This window comes from Astatotilapia calliptera, chromosome 23, assembly GCF_964374335.1.
Source record: "Astatotilapia calliptera chromosome 23, fAstCal68.1, whole genome shotgun sequence".
NCBI lineage: Eukaryota > Metazoa > Chordata > Actinopteri > Cichliformes > Cichlidae > Astatotilapia > Astatotilapia calliptera.
The window spans coordinates 46700603-46720792 of NC_137443.1; the positions used below are offsets into that span (position 1 = coordinate 46700603).

Below are 20190 nucleotides of genomic sequence, written 5' to 3' on the forward strand. Positions count from 1 at the left end.
TCGTTAGCGAGCCGGGGGCTAGGTCACTAGCGCCGTGAGAACACCGGACTCCCCGCAAATCGTTTTCAAACCCACCGCCGTCTTTCGCTACTCAGGTTAAATATATATGAGTCACTTAGATAACTTAAAATGTTATTGTTTGGCTTTTTTTTTTAGTATTTTATTTGTTCCTGAGTAAATCGGTTTGGCTGAGATTAAAGTTATAGTTTTTACACAGCTGAATAAACGTCAAGCAGACAGCTGATTATCAGAAGTGTGAGATGCTCCAGAATATACTCCGGTGTCCTGTTATATTTTAGATAGCAAGGAGTTTATTAAACTTAACCGAAACAATCTGCAAATGTCATTAAAATTGAATAAACTATCATCTTGTCTTTATTTTTAGTTAGCACAGACCTTAAACACTTAAAGCTGTAAGCTAATGATAGTTATATAAGAGCAGATGCTGCTGGTGCAATAAGCTGTACTTTTACGTCCAATGGATGATGATCTGATTAGTCGACTAATCGCAAAAATAATCGGTGACTAGTCGACTATCAAAATAATCGTTTGTGGCAGCCCTAGTGTGCAGTCCTCCGGAAAGACCGCGACCAGGTCTAATGCTGATCTGTTGAGCTGTGGACCAGAAGAGGCTGTTGTCTGTCTGTTTTCAATACTCTGCTGCTTTTAAAGCCAAGTGTTGAATATTTAAAAGTAGAATGGGAGGCAGAGCCTGCAGCTTTCAGGTCCATCTGTGGAACCAGCTCCCAGTTTGGATTCAGGAGGCAGATATGATAAATCATATAGTTAGGGCTGGATCAGGTGACCCTGAATCCTCCCTTAGTTATCCTACAATTGATCTAAGCTGCTGGACGCTTCCCATGATGCACTGAGTGTTTCTGTGCTTATACACCTCTCTGTATTTGGTCATTAGTTATGATTAATCTCTGGCTCTTTTCCACAGCATGTCTCCTCTCAACCACAACTAGTCTGATTCTGCCTGAGGTTTCTTCCTGTTAAAAGGGAGCTTTTCGTCCCCACCGTCTCCAAGTGGTTGCTCATAGGGGAGGGTCTGATTGTTGGGGTTTCTCTGTCTTTACTTTACATTATAAAGTGCCTCGAGGCGACTCATGTGATTTGGTGCTATATAAATAAAACTGAAGTGAACTAGTTCGAGTGGGAGTACTTGATAAAGGTGATGCAACACAAATAAGGCTGTGTGTATTATTTGCTTCTAGAAAGTTGTGCCTATCTAAAGCGCTTTTACGACTCTTGTTGTGATTCGGCCCTGTATAAATAAAGTTGAACTGAACTGAACAACAAATCTGCAAAACAAAGAATGAAAAAGTCAAAGTCCAGACCTCAAACCGACTGAAATACTGCGGTCAGACATTAAGAGCTGTGCATAAATGAGTGGCTGCAACCCACAGTAAATGGAAGCAGACTAAAACAGACTAAGACTGTGAAAAAATTCCCCCAGACTGATAAAGTCATGCAGAAAAAAAGGTTTGTCTACAAGCTCCTGAATCATGGAGCGTGCCTACTACCGAGGGTGGATTTCAATCATTTCCGAACCGGATCAGAACAGGGTTGGAGGGGTGAACGCGCTGCTTTTAAGTTGAAATGTTCTGAACAGGCGGCACAGGAAGCCTCCTACTGGATTTTAGCGTGTTCCTTGTCAAGTCTAGAAAAACATTTTCTTCCAGCATTGTTAGCAGCCCTTCCTTTGTTCACAGACGGACTCACAGGTGAACTAGCTGTGATTGGTGGAATCACTGTGCAATCACGTCCAAATAATCCTGCCGGGCCGTCACAGCTTTAACTGCTCTTCTTTTGGCTGCTGTGAAACTGCAGCTTTAAGGACTGCTAGTGCCATTTCTGGAAAAGGTGGGCCAAATTTTTCAGATTTGTTTTGAATGCCTCCTTTTTTTCCAGCACTTGAACTTCATTCATTGACAAACACGCGGCCGTACCTGAATGTGCTCCTGCAGCTGGGCCTCATGCTGGCGGGACAGCTGCTCGTGCTGCCTCTGGAACTCTGCGATGAGGATCTGCCGCTGGATCTGCTGCTTCTGTTTCAGGGCCAGCAGCTCAGCCTGCAGCTGCTGCTCGTGCACCGATGCCGCCACCACGCTGCCGCCACCGCTGCCGCCGCCGGGCTGGCCGGGCGACTGCTGGGCGGGCGGGGAGAGCGAGGACACCTGCTGCTGCTGCTGGTGATGGTCCACGCGCAGATCCATGGGGATGGCGGCCGGCGGGAGACGAAGGGGCAGCGCAGAGTTGATGTCGACTGCAAGGGAAGATGACGGGAGAGAAGAAGAAAGGCATCTGCTTTTTTAGTTTGCTCCTGACAGGTGGTGACACCTCACAGCAAAGCAAGCTGCCAACATTATCATCACCATCATCTCACCACAGATTATTAAAACATTCAAGGACGTATTTTCTAACCGAAAGCCTCTCCAGACACTCAGCGAGCATCAGCTCCTCGTGTATTTTTAGCAGCATCACAAGCAGCAAAGTAAAGCTTAGAAACGTACAGATTGGGCCCACTATCACGTGAAAGCAATTAATAAAAGTCTATTGACACCCAGCAGCAGAAAATAGGAAAAAGGAGAGTGGATCCCAACGGCTCTCTGTAACATGTTCACATGTGTCACATTGATCCTGTTCTCGAGCACTTAAAGCTGCAAGGTTGCGTGGATGAATGGGATTAAATCAAAGCCCTGCTAACTGTTGTTCTGTGTTTCTACCTGCCTGAAAAGCACCTGAAAAGTCACTCGAAGCTCTGCGGTTTCACGCTCCCCAGCAGCTGTGCAGTTTTAGGACGGAAGCATACCTGCGTATCTGCTCGCCTTTATTTCAAAATCCGGCCTCAAGTGAACATGCAATGTAAGGTCGAAGGATTTCCCCTGATAATAAATCACCTTAATAGCCACATATATGTTGCTTTTTCCTGCTTATACCACTTCCAGGAATGTTTTCCAACAGTAACCCCTGACCTCTGATCCCTGAAAGTGTTAAATAAAGCTTTCATAAAAATAGCGCCCTTTTGTCCCCTCGTCTCTTTTGTATATACAAAAAAAGCCAAACAATCCGGTTTCGTGTGTAATTGCAGAAGCCCGGCGTCTTCCCACAAAGATCGCATTGACCTGGAGCCCGGCTGCGCACAAATCACTGCCCAGGAAGCCCTCCAATCAGGCAGCTTCCTCCCCATTTAATCTGAATAAATAGGAGTCGATTGGCTGATTATTTACCTACATGTTTGCAGAGAGTGCAGCGAGAGCCAGAGATACTTTGTGTTAATAAAGAGGCAAACACGCCATCAGCGGCACACTTAATATGAGGGTTCAGAGCCAGGTCTGCTCATAGAAAACACACAGCGGCACATTTACACTCTTTTTTTTTTGAGGATATCGTATTCGTGCTCGACCTTTCAAACAGCCACAAACTGATCACATCTTTGTTTTCCTCAGACAAACCTCTGAAACATTTCCAGTTTGTTCCAGGCTCCAGCACAGACGCACTCTCGCTGCATCACAGAGACGTGTAAAAAGCCTCTTATGGAAGATCCTTGCAATGGATTGCAGACAGACCACAGAAAAAACTTCTGAACGTCCTCCAGTGTAAATGCACATCTCAAACGACTCGGCTTGCCGCCTTCTTGCCGGTGTTTTCCGTGTGCCGGGGTGAAACACATCCACATGGTTGCCGCCATCCATGCCATAGGAGAACAGGGCAGCAACACCCAGCGGCTCCTTAAGGACTTGTCGTCATGTGGGGGATTTTAAAAAACAACAACACAACGTATGAGTCAGTAGTCCGCGCTGGTTGATTTGTTTCAACCCTGCAGGACATGAGGTTTGACATTTCCCAGTCATGAGATCCCTTCTTTTAGCCGGCTATTGCTTTCCTTCCAAGAAAAGAACCTACATGGTTGGATTTTTTGTTCTTTCATTTCCTTTTCCATTTGTGAATCTGCTTAACAAGGTACCCAATATTTAATTAAAAATGGAGCAACGCCCTGAGTTTTGGCTCCTCTCTGGCCCTTTGCTCATGTTAGAAGCGACGATGGCTACAATCTGGAAACCGACCAGCAGGCGAGGAGGGAAGGAGCGAGGTGAGCTCGTTTAACCCTTGTATGGTGTTCGGGTCTGTGAGACCCGTTTTCAGTTTTTCCCAAAAGAAAAATTAAACAATTAATTATTTTTTCAACCTGAAATTCATTGGCTTTGGCTTATTTTCTGTGAAGAACAAAAATCCGAACTAATTTTCAATGACCGCATACTGTACCTCCCCCCACGCATTTACATTACGTACAAGATGTTCGGGTCCACTGGACCCAGGTCTAGTAAAAGTGTTGAAAGTGTAGGTCCTGTGTTCCCATACTCTGTTTTTCTCCTTTCTGGTGCTGCTGATAGTGTTTTCTTCCCCTCCTGCTCCGCACAAAGTTGCAACATTGTTGAAAATTCAACTACCAACACCGTCTGCTCTGACATCTCACACATTTTACCCTCTTTCTTGAGGGATCCAAATTTTATTTTCTCATACCCTGTCCCACCTGCAAATTAGGGGCATAATACTATAAATAAGACTTTGCCATCCAATTGATTTTGGAAGAGAGAGGGGCTTCGGATGATGATGTTGACAAAGAGGTTTCAGAACATTTCACATTTCTGAAAATTCAGAGTCTGACAGTGACTTTGAAGAAGAGGATGAGGTTGAGCATCATTTAGTAACAAAACGAAGACGAGTACCCCATCTGCTGCCAGCTCCAGGACCAGAACAAGCCCACCAGACAGCAAGTGAAGAAATAAGGATGTCAATAACTGGTGAAATTGAATGGTCTTCTTGCCAAGAAATGAGCCACCCTGCAGAGCTGTTACTGTGATAAGCCAGGGCCAACACGGCTGACAGTTACTCATGTGCAGGACATCAAGTTTTCATTTGAGCTTTTCATCCCAGATTCCATCCAGAAAATTATTCTGGATTGCAGTAATCTAGAAGGAAGGTGTGTTTTTGGAGAGAGGTGGAAGGAGATGGACCAAATTTATCTAAGAACCCCAAAGGCCTACTTTGGGGTTCTTATCCTTGCAGGAGTTTTCAGGTCCAAAGGGGAATCCACAGAATCCCTGTGGGATGCAGAAACCGGCAAGAACCTTTCCGTGCATCAATGTCTCTGGAAAACTTCCACAAAATTTCCAGGATTATCCGTTTTGATAACCGAGACGACAGACCAGCTCGACGGCAGAGAGACAAGCTAGCTGCCATCAGGACAGTGTGGGATAAGTGTGTGCACCACCTCCCCCTGTTTTTTACCCTGGGCCTAATATCACCATTGATGAGCAGCTGATCCCATTTAGTTGTGAAACATATTGCTTCACGTGTAAATGTGTTGTCTTTCCACTCACTCCACTTGATTATAACTGATTCATTTTTGATTCATTTTTTTTATAACATTTTATAAAAAAAACAAAAAAAAACCGAGAAGCACATTCATTCATACATGTGATCTAACAAAGGTAAAGGGAAAAAATTAACCATGTTTGCTGTTCATATGGTTTGTAATTGGGATGAAGTAAACATCTGTTGAGTAATTTAACATAAAATTGTTTCATAGTGTTAATTTGGAAAGCCAAAACTGTAGCGGGTCCACCAGACCCATGAACACTGGCTGAGTAACAAAAATATGAACACCACACAAAGGTTAAGACAGACGAACTCCCACAGCCGTGAATCACTGTGCAGAGCAAAGACGGAGAAGCAGTCCGATCTAAAGATAAATGAAACGCATGGAAAACTTTGGGTTTTGCTTTTTAAAGAAGGAACCGGCTGCTGAGGTTGTAGTGAAACTCCCATACCGCTGTCAGCCGTAATTGTGAAGGCTTGATGGAAGATTTCCATGAGATTTACAAACTACACGAAATACAGGCGTGTTCCATCCTGATGTTTCTTAACATAAAAACGAGGAACCAGCGATTCTGCGTTCATCCAAAAGCAGAAGCAGAGAGAACCTGACCCAGCGGTTGAAGCTGTATCATAAAGGGCGTCAGGTAGTGAGCACATCTGACGAGTGTCTAGCTGTGTGCCTGAGGTAAAATAGTATTATTTGACTTTTTCCATATGATTTTATTTTCAGCACTTTTGAGCTACAAACACGCTTGTTGCCAAATGCAGTGGTCTTATTGGTCGAATCTGCTCATTTGGATCAGAAAAATCTGAAAAACTAAACGTATCAAATTCGTGGTTGTGAACCTCTGCATTAGTGAGTCCAAAAAAACTGTTTTACACGCAAAATGATCAAATGTTACGCGTCTAAAGGCCTTAAAGCAGCTGACGGATAGATGAATGTCTCTACCTGTTCATGTAATGAATAACATCAAACTTCTTTGTGACACATTGCAGGAGCTGTAAAAATCACTCACAACTATTTAAAAGAGAAACTGCTCCACACAACAGTCCAACAGTATAGGACCAAGCAGTTAAATGCACATGCTGTATTTAAACTCTGGACCTCCAAAGGTCCTGAAAAGATTCACGATCTTATCACACCCTTTGAAGAACTGAGGCGCGAGTTTAACCTGTACAGAACTAAAGTTATCAAAAGCTTATCAGCATAATTCTTTCAGCAGGCTGCCACAGACTGAGAGCGTTGGCCTCTTCTGCTTTGAAAAGTTGCTTTTCTTGCTCTTCAGTCATCATTTTTCCTGCGTCTGAACGAGCTACTTCACAGTCCTCTGCTAGCTGAAGGTTAAAAAGCACTCCGTGCTGCGCTTTCAGGCCTGCAATCTGACGTCCTGGTTGGAATAAGGCCTATTTCTTCGTTTTTCATTCATTTTTTTCCTCATCTAATATTAGCTATAGCAAGTGCTAAGAGAGGAGTGGGGAAAGCACACCGGAGATGTGTTTACGGCTGAAAACGACACTTATCAAAGTGCCGCGGCTCCTAATGCAAATCCATAACTCATAAACACACTCTCTCCCCGAACATTGTGTTCTTCTGCCACAAGAAAACACACACAAGCCTCACACACACTCTCTCGCTGATGGTCACGCACAAACACACCTCACATCTCAGGCACCGGCGCTAATTGCGAGCCGCACAAAAGGAGAAGATGATGCAGAAAAGACGAGAGAAAGGTGTGAATCAGAGCGGCCGTTAAACGCACCCATCAGTGCTCTCCTCCTCCTCCTCTTCGTCCTCTCCTCCTTGTTTTTCCTCCTCCCCTCTTCCTTCTTCTTCCTTTAGGGCCGTTACAAGGAAGGACGGTACGTCCTGCACATCTGACTTGTCTTTTCCAGCTCAGCCTCTGTCACTTTTGGCTCGGCATTCGCCCCCCCGCCTCCTGTTTTAACCTGATGGGCGTCTCTCTCTCTCTCTCTCTGCTCCTTTCTCTCTCCTCCCCTCGTCCCTCGTTTGCCCAGTGGTGACATCACAGGGCAGTCTCAGGCATGCAGCCTGTTTATTCTGCAGCCCTCTGCTTTTCCAGGAACCAGCGTCACACACACACACACACACACACTCTCCTCCCATACCCTCTCTGCTCTCTTTACTTCTAAGGCCAAGGAAAACCCTCCATGCTCGCTTGCAGACACCGATGTCTCTTCCCCCCTCTTGCGCTCACTCGGCGGGCCGTCCCATCTGAACCGGCTCGCATGCCTTTTTTTCCTCATCCGCCCCCTCCCTCCCCCTTTTACTTGTAATAACTATCCCCCCCCCTTGCGGTTTTAATGCTGTGAGCTCGTATTCCCAGCCTGGAATTTGCCTACATTTCCCAAACAAATAAAACCGCAAAATGGTTTCAGGTGAACAGAGTGAGGATCCCAGACGTATTAATGCTGCAGGATCGTAGTTAAATTTGGGATTAATGTTAAACACTTCAATCAATTATATCTCGACCAACTCAGATGAATCTAAAGTGGCTTTTTTTTAAAAAAAAATCCCAGCATCTTCATTTTATTTTGAAATTCTGTTCAGAAGAACAGCTGGAGGTGCACGTGAGCTCTCTACTGCAACATCGCTCTGATGACTACCTGGCTCTCAGCGAGCACAGTGTTTGTCCTTCATGCAAACTGCTCTACTAAACTAAAAATAACTGTCAATAGAAGAGATGTGAATTTGGTATTTACAGCTTCCTGTCCTACAGGCGAGTTTTACATTTACAGCCTGAACGTTTAGCTGAGCTCTGAACAGTAACAGCTACTTTTTATTAGGCATTTTGTGACCAAACAGGTTGACAAAGTCAACAAGAAAAAGTCCATCTTATGACATTTAATGACCGTAAACTATAAAATATATGCTTGTAAAAAGTATTTAAAGTATATTTAGAGGTAGGTTAAACGTTTAAATGATACAATAATATTTGCACACATGTCATCCTGCTGCTCTGGCTGCAGAGGTTTCATTGCGTTATAACAAAAGCGTCTACGGGACGCACAAACTTGGTAAAAGTTAAGTGCAGCAGCTCAGTGCGTAAATGTAAACAGGCTAACTGGGAGGGAAACTACTGACACGTTGGGCCCCAATCACACAGGCCCAGAGTTGGTTGCTGGAGATTTCTGGAAGTTGCTGTGAAATCAAATGCTGACACCAGCCGAAGACCTCATGAGGGAAAACGGAGTAATCTATGACAGGTTGCTACAGTGAAACTGTTCTTTTTTGTTTTAGGCGCTAACAGATTACCCTCGTCACCGGTAGTTTCCAGACAAGTGTGTGCCTTGCATGCAAAGCACAGTGACTGACCTCACTCTAGTGACTGCCAGCAACCTCCAGCAACCAGTTGCCAACCAGTCACTGAACATACAGTTTTCCATAGAAATCGGTGGTTACTACTAGTTTCTAAGCCTGCGGCACTGGGGCTCTAGTAGTCATTTTACAGCATTAATCAGCAACTTTTTGTAACTGATCAGGAAATACAAACTTTCCCAGCAACTTGCCAGATGATCCGTGCTACAGGTCTCACACAGGCCTAGTGAGCAAGCGACCACTTTTTGGAGGTAAAAATGACAAATGCTTATGTTTGTGTTTGTGTGAATATCCAAACCAATTCAATAAATCAATACAGCTCTCGAGGTAACTGTTTAAAGGTTTTTCAGGTAAAGTGTGAAGTGGAAACACATTAAGTTCTTTTTTAAGCTCCTTTTCATGGAAAAACATGAATGTATGACGAACTGTGCATATGGAGAATCTTCACATCACCACTGGGCATAAACAAAGATTTCTCTTCTGCTGAGTCTGCTCGCTCACGCTGTCTTTACTGTGGATGCTTTATTATGTGAATGACTTACATTGGTCAAGGTCAATAAACTGCATACAGTAGATGTTTATTCACAATCTTATTTCGCTTGAATGAACATCAAGGCAGCCTCGCCTTTACACGTCAAACACACGTGACGTGATCTTAACTAAGCGCGAGCACAGGAGGGGCATACTTCAAAAAAACAAAAACAAAGCAAAAACATTCACAGTCAGTGAAAATCCTTTGAGACCGACCTGCTTCTTAAAAAAAGAAAAAGATAAACTCTCGTATCGGCACGTCTCCGTGTACAAGCACTGACGTCAAACACGTACCTCAGTTTACTGATGTTGGCCAGATAGAAGATAATATGAGGGCACTTCCACCAAAACCAAAACACTAACAAACGTGCCGTCTCTGCGCGACCGCAGGGACTTCCAGGCTTCTTGCGCAGCTGTACCTGAATCAGACTTGACAGGAGCGAGGACTCCAGCTCAGTTCCAGTTTGTTTCCTCTTGGATCAGCTCAGGCTTCAGAGAGGAAAGCCTCAAATCTCTGTTCCCTTTTTCTTCCTTGAAGTTTACACAGAAGATCTCTGAGCATCAACGACAACCTCTCTGACAGCACATAACCTAAACATTTTTCCCTCTATCATCTAACAACTTTGTCCCCCTTTGCCACCTTCCCTGTCAGCTGTTCCTCTACCCTCCATCCCTGTGTCCCCTATCCTGCAGCCCTATTTTGCGTCCTTACCCGCTCAGCAGCTCCCTCCCTCCCTCCTCTCCACCTTTCTTCCCTCCATCTCTCCACAACAAATCACAATCTGTTTACAACCCCTCAGGCGCACTCCACAACTCTTCTGGCTCCAATTGCAGATCTATTTATACCAGACAATGCAGAGGGCTGGCATCTCTGATTTGAGACTCGGATAGCACAGCGTATATCCCACGGTCTGACTCGCTGAGCTCCACACTCATTAGGCTTAATAGATGTCATACTGAGAGCCGAGCGGAGCTGTTTAGAGAAGCAAAATGTGACTGAGGTCGCTCTCTTTTTTATTTTCTGGTGCCGTGCAAAGAGACAAAGAACAGGTTTCACAGTGAGTTTAGCAGCAGGGTGCGACGAGAGGCAACAAGTAGCACATCTGTTGATGATGGAAAATAGCTGCGGTCGCTTTATCGGCCTCTGAGAGCGGGCTGCGTGAACATCTCTTTTAGTTTTTCTCTCAGTGAGAGCTATCAGAGCAAGACTGGCTCTGAAACGGCCCGGCGACCTCCAAAAAAAGAAAAAAGTGAAAAAACACAAACAGACCTCGGGCAAAGTAGGGAAAGGGAACAGGTAAGGCGTGGCGTTGGGGAACGTGTCGAGGTGCAGCAAGTCCTGCTCTTCTGAATGCAAGCCCCGACTTGTCGCCGTCTCAATGACATCACAGAGCGGTCTGCGGCACCGCGGGCTAACAGGAAGGAGACGGCAGAGACACAACATGTGAGATCTAGAGCGGGGCGACGTGTGAAGCCGAGGTGCGGTACGTGCAGAAGTCCTTTGCGACCAGGCTTTAAATTAAGCGTGTCAGACCTCGCTATCTGGGATGACGCACAAATAGAGGATGGTGAGGGCTTCAACGCAAAGATGCGTTCAGTAGAGTAGGTGTGCACTATCAGAGAGAGGTGAGCGCTCTTTGAACTACATCTACTTCTGCAGGGGGAGGAGGGGGAGGGGTTGTCAAATTTGTCAGTTGTCCTTGTTTAGGGCATCAGCTGATGATTCTTTATATCATCAGCTGATTTGTTCATATTTCAGATCAAGAGAACATTTGTTCTCATACTTCTAATGCTACATTCAATTTAAAGTGACAGCAAAGCAGTAAAACAGGAAGTCGGCCATTTGCATTACTTTATTTCTTTATTTATAAAAAAATTTGAATATTATTTTTAGCAACTCCTCTTCAATCTGCAGACATGGAAACCCAGAGGTTGAGAGCAGCAGAACCATTAAACACAAATCAGTAGCAAAAAAAAAAAAGGTCGTGAAAGGAGGAGCTGGGGTCCAACACAAGGGGCGAGGTGGGTTGCAAAGCAGCTTGTAGATCCCAGCAGCTACGGGCAGCGTGAAGATACTTAAAAAGTCAACCTCACATGAAATTGACCAAACAGAGCACAGCACACCACCAGCTGGTCTGACGTGACTATGGATGAGCTCGACTTTGAGGCCTGCCCAAGCTAACGCCGTGCAGCGATGTCATTTTTTGATGGAATGATCTGCCGACTATTTTATTCTTCAATTTATTCCTTGGACTAGAGAATGTCTGAAAGCAGTGCCACTTTTTTTCTCTCAATTCCACTTTTCAAACGTGCCTGATATGTCTAACTAGCACTTCAAAACCTCCAAGCAGTCGGTTTAGCATTACATAAGATATGTCAGCATCCTAACAAACAAGAAGCTGGCACCAGAGTCTGCGGCTAAATTACGACATCTCTGCTTTGAGCTTCTGCAGATTTGCAGGAAACGCAATTTATTCGGTTAAAAAAAACAAAACAAACACAACGCTGGTGAAAAAATGGACCTGCACAGCTGCGTGCAGGTGCACCGACCAGAGCTTTGCACTGTGTGCTAAGATGCAACCACCAGCATCTGGTTACATTAGGATCACATGACAAAAGCGGCTTTAATGATGCAGCGATGTAGATGTTAAGATTTCCCGCAGCTCTCGCTTCTCAGGAGAAAGAACCGAACGGTCCGGGGTCACACCAAAGCGGAGGGCCCCGAGCCGCTCTGTATCCAAGACAACAGATTTGGAGAATATCTGATGAAGTCACTCCGGCAGATTTCAATATTTTATCAGCGCAGCCGGAAGGCGCGCAGAAAACAACCCCAACAGAGAGAGCGCGTGAAGCCCGTGAAAGACCAAGACGCTTAGGGTCGAACCAAAGATGAAACTTTGCTGTTTGCTCCCCTGAAGCAACAGGCTGTTCGAGCTTACAGCACTTCTTCATCGCTGCTCTGGGAGAGCCGTGGAAAGAGCAGCACGGGAGGAAATTTATGAATCAGCCTTTTGCCATTTTTGTTTTCTTTTGTAACTATTTTTCAACCACGACAATCCAAATTGTTCTGTGTTAGAAGCATTAGAAGCGCCCTCATTACTGAATTAGATAATGCATTATGCATATATTACCTCAGACTCATTTCTCCTTCAGATTACCTCATCTCTCCATCTGTGCCCCTTTCACTTCTGTACTCTGGCCTCCCTCTGCGCTGCTCCATCTCTCCTCTGTCCTCTCGCTGCTATGAACTCTCCACGCTTGTATGCTGCTAATAAACACTTGACGATTTGAGCATACTCGGGGTGGCGGGGTTCACAGGAAGTGGTGTGATTTGTTTGGGGGAGATGAAACTGTGTGGAATAGTTTGTTTTGGTGTAGTTTCACGTGAGCTCGCAAACACACTGCTGGATTGTCATTCAACAAAAAAAACCAAGAAAAAGGAAAAACAAACGGCACGCTGAGACACCAGCGTAAATAAAACACAGAAGTACGGCGTCGTCCCGTCAAACGCCGTCAACCTTCAGTCGGACAAAGTGCAGAGACATCTCTGACGTGATGGCACTTCACAAACGGCACGACAATTTATGACATCCCAGGAGAAACAAACACGCATGCAAAGTCACACAGGATGTGGTTAATAGTGAAATCACGTCTGTTCACACACACTCTGGTTTATAGAAGCTCACACACACATACACGTGCACCCAAACAAACATCCAGAGTGTCCAACCTGTTGGGATGTGGTTGAGCGCCGATGTCTTCAAGACCTCGAGCGGCTGCTCCTTTCCCAGGATTCCCTCTGTGGGAGAGAGAGAACACTCCGCTTCAAATATGGTCCGCAACATTGAGACAAGCTTCCAGCGACAAACCTAATCGGGCAGTTTTTTAAAAGAAAAAAAAAAAGAAACAGAGCCACAGTGCAAACAAGCGGGCTTCAGGTCATCTGCGCTGCGGCCGGCGCGTGCAGCGGCAACGGTACCGACACCTGAGCGCGTTCCATTGGCCGGAGAGAGAAAGCGAGTGGTGAATGCGCGGAGGGTCTTCGCGACCGCAGGGGTGCTCGGAAAAGCTCTGAGGGGACGCCGAGGGGCGCGCGAGTTCGGCGTGCGAGAGGAGAGGAGAGGAGTTGGGGCTCGACTGATGCTGCCTGTGCTCAGCATAGCAAATGTGGCTGGCAGCAAGCAGCGGCGGCAGAGAGGGATGAGGGGGATGGTGGTGGCGGGGAGGTGGGGGGAGCGATGGAGAGGAGGAGAGGGAGGGAGGGAGAGAGGTAAAAATAGCTCACCCTTTTGTGTGTAACGGCACATGCAGGAGCACACACAGGCACACACACACAACGCACATGCATACAGACACAAAGACACTCCTCTAATGTGCATGTGTGCGCATGTGTGTGTCTGTGTGTGTGTAGGCTGTAATTATAGTGGCAACATGAAAAGGCTTTTGTAGCTGCCGAGCCCTGGGAAGACATGGCTATAAAAAGCAGAGCCACGGAGAAGGGTAGTGGTGGAGGAGGAGGATGCATCAGGGGATGGAGGGGGTAAGAGGGGAGAGAGGTAGAGGGAAGCAGGGATGATGAGGCGATGGAAAGATGGAGGAAAAAGCAACGAAACGGCGAAACGAGAAAAAAAAAACACTGACATTGAAATAGTGCATGCATTGCAACCGCACACAAACCTGCGACTACTGCTGCTTCATCCACCCTCTATATGTGTGTGTATTCATAGTAAACACGAGCACCTGAGCCATCTGTATATAAATACATTTACATCTAAAAATCCTGAGCACAAGGCTCAAAAACATCTGAGGGGCACAAATATGCAATTATTCCTTTTGGACGCGAGATGAAAATCCATGTAAAATCCCTCCGGAGGCATCAAAAAGAAAAAAAAAGGAGAGGGAAACGGGCGAGCGTCTCGCTGTGCGTGATCTATTTCTGGAATTCTCTCTGGACCAGACGGGCACATACACACAGACGCACGCTCTTAATTAGCCTTGAAGCTGCAGGGATGCGTTTTGCGCTGATTATGTACGTGCATTCGTCTCGCGCCACCTTGCGCGAATTGATGCACCAGTACCCCCGAACCCTCCACCTTCAACCACCCTGTCCCCCCAACAAGTGAGGGCTTGGGCGTGGGCTTGAGTGTCACATTTGGCCCTGTTGAAACAGATCTACACACACAGGTGACATTCAAATTCAAACTCCTGCAGACTTTATGTAAAGAGCGAGGAAATATTACAAGGTGGTCAAAGCCTCTCCAAAAACAAACCCGTCTGCATCGGTGAGAGCCGATATCCCCTGACGTTCCTATTCAAATGAAACACACGCTGCTGCATTTTGCAATGGAAATGAGGTGCATCTGCCTGTGCATGACACCTGTGGCTTGGAGTAATTCTACGCCCTGCTTTTGCACAAATTGCTGGTGGGAGCTTTACATCTCCGACTTTTAAGTGTGGGGAATTGGTGGAGGGGTGCGCGTGTCGTTGTCTGTGGTTAGTTAGACAAAGCGTATAAGCTTTCAGCCCCAAACCGCAGGGTTGATACCCGACACTCACGTGGGGAGGAGGGAGCATAGGTGTGTGCTGGAGCACTGAAGAGGGAGAGTGGGACACACAGCAGTCGGAGAGCAACGTAATGAAGCGATAACCCGCCAAAGTAGTGCCCTATACCTTGGCGACAGGATCCATCAATCTTAAATGTAGCCTAGTTACACAGCAGAGCCCCCCCAACACCTCAATGTAGCTCCTTCATATCTCCCTTTCTCCATTCCTCTCCATCCTTCAGTTCCACTGGGTAAGAATCGGGAGACAGGGAGCCATAAATAGCTTCTTCTACCCTCAGGCAGAGAGTTAGTCGACTCAAGTTAGCGTAGCTGCATCAAAAATATGTTGTCATAGGGAATATAAATGGGTGGGTGGGGGGGGGGGGGTGCAGGACTAACGAGCTTAGCAAAATGGTGAAGGGGCTCCGTCCGCCGCATCTCCAAGGAGAGACAAGAGGCAAACTTGACCGGTCCTGGCAACGAGAGCATACTGTATGTTGACAGAGGCCTTTGTTATGCCGGAGAAAAGAGAATGAGACGTTTGTCTGCGCCGCTGTGGCATTTACAAAGCGAGACAGTGACTGAGAAAGAGAGGAAGGATGCTCCGGCCCTCATTACATTCAGCGCACTTCCGTTCTGGCTGCTCTGTCCAGGGTGACTCCAGCGAGCAAGGTGAACCCGACAGGAACAATACGATTAATCAAACACGCCTCTCCTTGAAGAGGCTCTTTCCTCTGGGTCGCAGATTCGCTTCCCAAGGGCACCGGCTGACGTCAGGGACCCCGATAAAAAGAGAATGAGTGACCCCTGCGTGAGCCCCGGCCAAGTTTGCGTCCTGCGGACGGTCAGAAAACAACCATCTGACCTTTCGTTTCAAGCTGGAAGACTCGGAAAAACAAGGTGGTCACATCTTACATGTGACAGAAAAATCAGAAATGAGTTGGAAATTGGTCATTACGCTGCAGACGCGTGTCCAAAACGCTGTTTTGCTGTGTAACTGCCACAGACCATAAGGGCTTACGTGTGACTTACTTACGTGTGAGATATGTTCAAAAAAGCCGCACATTTAAGATAACGCAGCTGATTTAGAGAAAACCACCAACGCCACACGGTGAAGAACAACTGGTTTGCTTGCATCATAGCAAATAGCCCAGGCCAATTTGACTTCCACAGCAGTCAAAATCTTGAATACTTGAAGTCATGTTCAGTACGTGCAGGCCTGAATTCACTGTGCACCAAAAGCAAACAATGCCACAACATTCAACAGAGGGTTGTGGCAACGGGCCTGTTGCCACTGCACACAACTGTACAAGAACGGTCCCATAAATTGGCCCTTTCACACTCCGTTTCGACTGTGGCGCATAATAATGATATTTGCCACTTCCTTCGACTATGATCTCAAATATGAGAGCGCCAAATGTGCATTCATAACACAACCTGGTTGGAACCAAGACAGCTGCCGGATTGCTGCTTGCTGTACTTTTACGATGTTTGAATCTGCAGCCCTTTCAGCGTTTACCAAGCAGTAAAAGCATTCAGGGGTTCAGTAATGCACGTGCACCTTTCACATCTGTGAAGGCACCATTAATGCTGAATGATATAAATACAAGTTTTGGGGTATTTTAAAACAGAAAGGCCTCATCACTTCAGCAACATGTTTTACAACAGCATGGCTCGATTCACCCCAACATACATACTAAATCTACTGTGCAGTGAGGCAAAGCGACACAAACAGAGCTGCAATCGACTTAAAAATCAACTTCAGCGAAAAATCCAGTCAACACTGCTTTATGAAAATATGGAAGACAATTAAAGCATCTTAAAAAATGGGGTGTATATTCCCCCAAAATAAAAAGACATTTTAAATAGAAGTAAAACTTCGTATTTTTCTGTTTTTGAATTCTTAGGTTTTTCTCAGAAATTCAGAATTCTGACATTTTCAGAAAAAAGTCCTAAGTCAGACTTTTTTTTCTGAATTCCGACTTTTTCTGAGAATAACCTTTTCTCCGACATTATTCTCAGAATTCTTTCTTTCTGGGGAAAAAAACCCCCAAAGAATTCTGAGGTAAGAATTTTGACTTTTCTCTCAGAGTTGTGAGAAACAAAACACACAAAAAAATCTCAAGCACAGGCTTTTGTTCAGTGGCCCTAATCCTCTTCCGTACAAATCCCTATCAACTGGGATTCTCCTGATGCCAGTGATAAGCTTTTCGATATCATTTGAGAGCAGCTGTATGGTTGTATGGAGCTGCATGGTTCAACTTTACATTTATGGAGACAAAAAAAACCCAAAACAAAACAAAACGAGAAAGCTTGCAGAAAAGTGAGAGCTTCCCAATAAGTTATGAACATGTGTTAAAACTCTGTAACTTGATTCCAGCGTTCGTCGAGCACGTCATCGTCCTGCTGGCTGTTGAAGGCAAAAAGAGTTTCCAAAGCGTGCGCTGTTATTCGTTTATTTGGTGACAACAGAAGCAGACCTTAGCCCGAATTAACCCACAAAACCTGAAAAGTGCAAATTATTTCAACTGACAGCGATCTTGCGTCCATCTTTAATATTCTCTACTTAACGGGCAGCCATGATGGTTGCTAGGAGATTTGTGATGCAACCGTAAAGCTTTGCTCGCTGGGCCTTACAACAGCAAACACCCACAGCATCAGAGCTCGCAGTTGCTCCGCACCTACCATGCACGCACATCTCGACTCTTTAAGCGCTCGTGTGCTTCGAGTTCCGACAAAGATGATGCGTTGATCCTCTTGCGTAACCGTAGTATTTCCTTGATGCCCTGGCCAGACATTTGTGCTTCGTGTCAAGCACTGTGGAGCACCATGTCAAAAGGCACAAGGATTGGGCTCCCAGGCAGCAGTGTAAACCGTAATTGCCGCTGACAGCATGCTGGCAGAACACAGTGTATCCCGTTTCTCAGCTGGGACTAGACAAAAGACGCGGGGACAAAAGATGCGTCCCTTCATTAGCTCATGTTCGCTCTGCGCTGTCTTTGTCCTGCCACCAATTAAAACCGCAGCTTTTCTCATATGCTGAGACATCATCCTGCATAAATAGCATGTTTTAGGTGTTATTATTATTTTGGAGGGAGGACAAGCATGGCTGCAGCAGCAGGATGCTGGTGAGGACACGGTGAACCTTTTGCATCCAGGCGAGTCAGACGCTGCACAAGAAACCCCCTGGGTTTGTCCTGGGATGGGACTCTCATGTTCAGCCAAGTTGGTGGCGCATGGGAGGACAGCGCTGACAAACCGTCTGGCTGGCAGCAGCCTCATCTGTGTTCACCGGGTTCAGCGAGAGAGAGAGAGGGTGCGGCATTTGTGGGAACACGCCGCTGAAGTGCATTTTGCAATCTGCCACAATTTTGTAATTGGGTTTCGGAGGGGCAGAAAACAACATGTCAGCACAAGTGGACGGCCAGGCAAACGTGACAATGAGGCTCGAAATTACCCTCGATGAGGCTCATGCACCTAGCACAATGACCGCCCGCACAAAAGAGCCAGCGGTCGTGTCACGCATGCACTCGCCCCGTGCTCCATTTTTAGCCGCACGGCAACAAAGCGCTCAATCACGGCGAGGAGAATCTACACGGGAGACCAAAAATAATGATCGTTTGTTCGCCGTGCTTGCACGTGCACATCTCTTCTGTGTGTGTGCTTCTAAAAATAGACTCGGGGATAAGCCGGGCCCTCTTCATTGCAGTGAAAGCTTTTAACCCTTTCACCTCTGGATTTGAGCAGAGACTGCGTGCATTTGGAGAAAGAGGCTGGACAGAGGTCAGTGAAAGCAGAAGGGGGAAATAGAGTTAGAAGAAAAAATGCATTTAATGCATGAAACACCTTTAAACTTTGGTCAGCTGCTGCAAGTGGCTTTCACTTTACTTGAAACTCCTGATATGAGCTTCCTCTATTTCAGTGCATCTCAGCAGCCAAATACAGCTTTACTGTAGCAGCTCTGATGGACCAGTGAGGAAACACTGTCATACTTATGTGTGCTTCACTTTCCTCAGTTTCTCTTGTAATAGGATGAAGGAGAAAAAAAAAGGTTTCTTTTTCACTTTTTCCATTTACTAGTTGGGACAAGCCACCGATCTTCCAGTCCCAACCCCATTCCTTAAATCTCTATGCTGCCGCTTCCCCAATAATAGTATCTGGTAGGTGTAATAAAAAGCAAATCTATAATATAGACGTATAGCCATCCAGAGATCTGTGTGCATGCCTGTACTGTGGTGGTTGTCAAGGCAAGGGTAAATGCTTCTCAGAGCAGCAACCTGTCAAAATAAAGGGAGGGGGGGGGGCTTTAATTTTTAAGTAAAAACGAAAGGTAATAAATCACCTTTCTGGCCCTGCCATGTGCGATAAGGCAAACTACAAGACTGTCAGCAGCAGTGCGACAGTGCGGGAGCCTGAGTTTTTTATTAAAGCCTGCCTTAATAAACTTGCAAAATTAGTTTTTGGTCACGACAACAATTACCTAGAAAGTATGAGGCTACGTGTCTGGGGATGTATTTTTTTCAGCACTTTAGATAGGACCGAGAGGAGAAGCAGTGACAATACAAGTCGCAATGCTGAGGATGCAAGTGTGTGATGGACCCCTGGGAAGGTGATGTCAGTGAAAACTGCATGGATACACACTTGTACTGTACAGCAAGTTACAGTGGTTTGGGTCTCTTGAGTCAGATTTACCACAAGCAGCATGAGGGGGGAAAACCCTGCACCACGGGTAAATGCATGTGCGTGTCTGTCTATGCTTGACGTCAGCAGAGGTCCCACGGCATACCTGCGAAAATTCCCCACAGGCCTGATAGTAAAGGTGATAGTAAACACACGACGAGGGTCTGGAGCAGAACTCTTAAACTAAGACAAAGTGGTGCAATGTAAACCTTGTGAAGACCATGTTTAGGTGGAAACTAGCGAGCTAGCTTCCTGCTAACTTCTAACTCTGTTTAATTTAATAAATCCTGTTTTCATGGATGTTAAACTTAATTGTTACACCTGGTAAAGCAGCAACGCTGATCGTTTTATTGCAGATGAAAGAATTTAGACAGTTTTTAACTCTCGGTGATGCTGCAGTGTTCGTTTGACTTTGGGACCTGAAGCAGACGGAGTTTAGGACAGTGTTGCCCACTCCTCAGTAAGGAAAATCGCTATTGGCTGTCCTGCAAGTCGCCAAATGACGTCATCGCCTAATTTGCATAATTGGTAATGCTAATGTAATTGTAACCTACGCTGTGGGAGAGAGAAATAACATCGTGGAAGAGACAGTAAAAAACTTCCTAAATGCAGTTAGAATTTATTTAGAACTACAAATTTAATTTCTTTTAGTGATTATTGCGTTTGGCTTTTTTGGTTTGTTTTGTTTTTTTGTTCCAACCCTGCTCCTTTACC

The 20190-nt window shown here is 45.8% G+C and overlaps 1 protein-coding gene across 7 annotated transcripts in view; it reads right to left on the bottom strand.

Moving 5' to 3' along the window:
- Window positions 1-20190, bottom strand: part of LOC145424057 (histone deacetylase 4-like) — an 88263-nt gene that overhangs the window by 49517 nt on the left and 18556 nt on the right. For 2 of the 7 annotated variants that reach the window (XM_080296847.1, XM_080296848.1), the window contains exons 3-4: window positions 12984-13052; window positions 1953-2269 (exon numbers count right to left, since the gene is read on the bottom strand). In XM_080296847.1, the coding sequence (XP_080152973.1) occupies window positions 1953-2269; window positions 12984-13052 (386 nt within the window). Of the gene's footprint in view, window positions 1-1952; window positions 2270-7145; window positions 7599-12983; window positions 13422-20190 lie in introns of those variants that run through there. The other 5 variants (XR_013905008.1, XM_080296846.1, XM_080296845.1 and 2 more) reach the window with 5 other exon arrangements.